Here is a 594-nt window from a genome sequence, read left to right on the forward strand (position 1 = left end):
AAAAAGGGGGGCGGCGGCCAAGCCGTCCCCCCGCAGCGCGCCGCCCTGTTCGCGGAAATAGGTTGAACAGGCCTTAATCCGGGGCTGAAATTACATGATTAGAGCAAAGTAACCCCAGCAAAACCCTTTGCTTTGAATAAGATCAAATGAGTTGTACTTTTCTATGCTATGTATACCTAATTTAGGTATTGCTTTATTTCAAATCATTAAACCAATGAAAACCAAACATCAAGACACAAAATTACCTACAAGTCATCGAAAGGCAAAAACCATGTTACACTTATGGTTACAACTAGTGTTCCAGTATTTCTTGTTTACATACGTAGATTCATCACAGTTTCTCCTCCCTCAGTTTGACAAGGAACTCACACAACATCAATTGTAGCATAACCCGCTATTTGTTCAATACCGCAAGCGTTGTTGCCACGCTCTATCTTGAAAAATCCTTCATCTGGTCCTATGGGTCCCCAACTATTCCGTACGAGCCAATACGGAATATCATCCTGCTTGCCGTATCCTACTAGTAGCACAGCATGGCCTAAATCATAAGGCGAACAGGTTTCATCGTTTTTCCTAATCGGAGTTCCATTATAA

The 594-nt window shown here is 42.4% G+C and overlaps 1 protein-coding gene across 1 annotated transcript in view; it reads right to left on the reverse strand.

Annotated features, from left to right (window-relative positions):
- Positions 1 to 154: 154 nt before the first annotated feature.
- LOC103521262 (cathepsin F-like) overlaps positions 155 to 594 on the reverse strand; it is an 11,428-nt gene continuing 10,988 nt past the window's right edge. The window contains exon 3 of the mRNA XM_008486371.3: positions 155 to 573. Coding sequence (XP_008484593.1) covers positions 366 to 573 — 208 coding nt within the window. The 3' untranslated portion in view covers positions 155 to 365. The remainder of the gene's footprint in view (positions 574 to 594) is intronic.

The sequence above is a fragment of the Diaphorina citri genome, unplaced genomic scaffold (assembly GCF_000475195.1).
Source record: "Diaphorina citri unplaced genomic scaffold, Diaci psyllid genome assembly version 1.1 scaffold4866, whole genome shotgun sequence".
NCBI lineage: Eukaryota > Metazoa > Arthropoda > Insecta > Hemiptera > Psyllidae > Diaphorina > Diaphorina citri.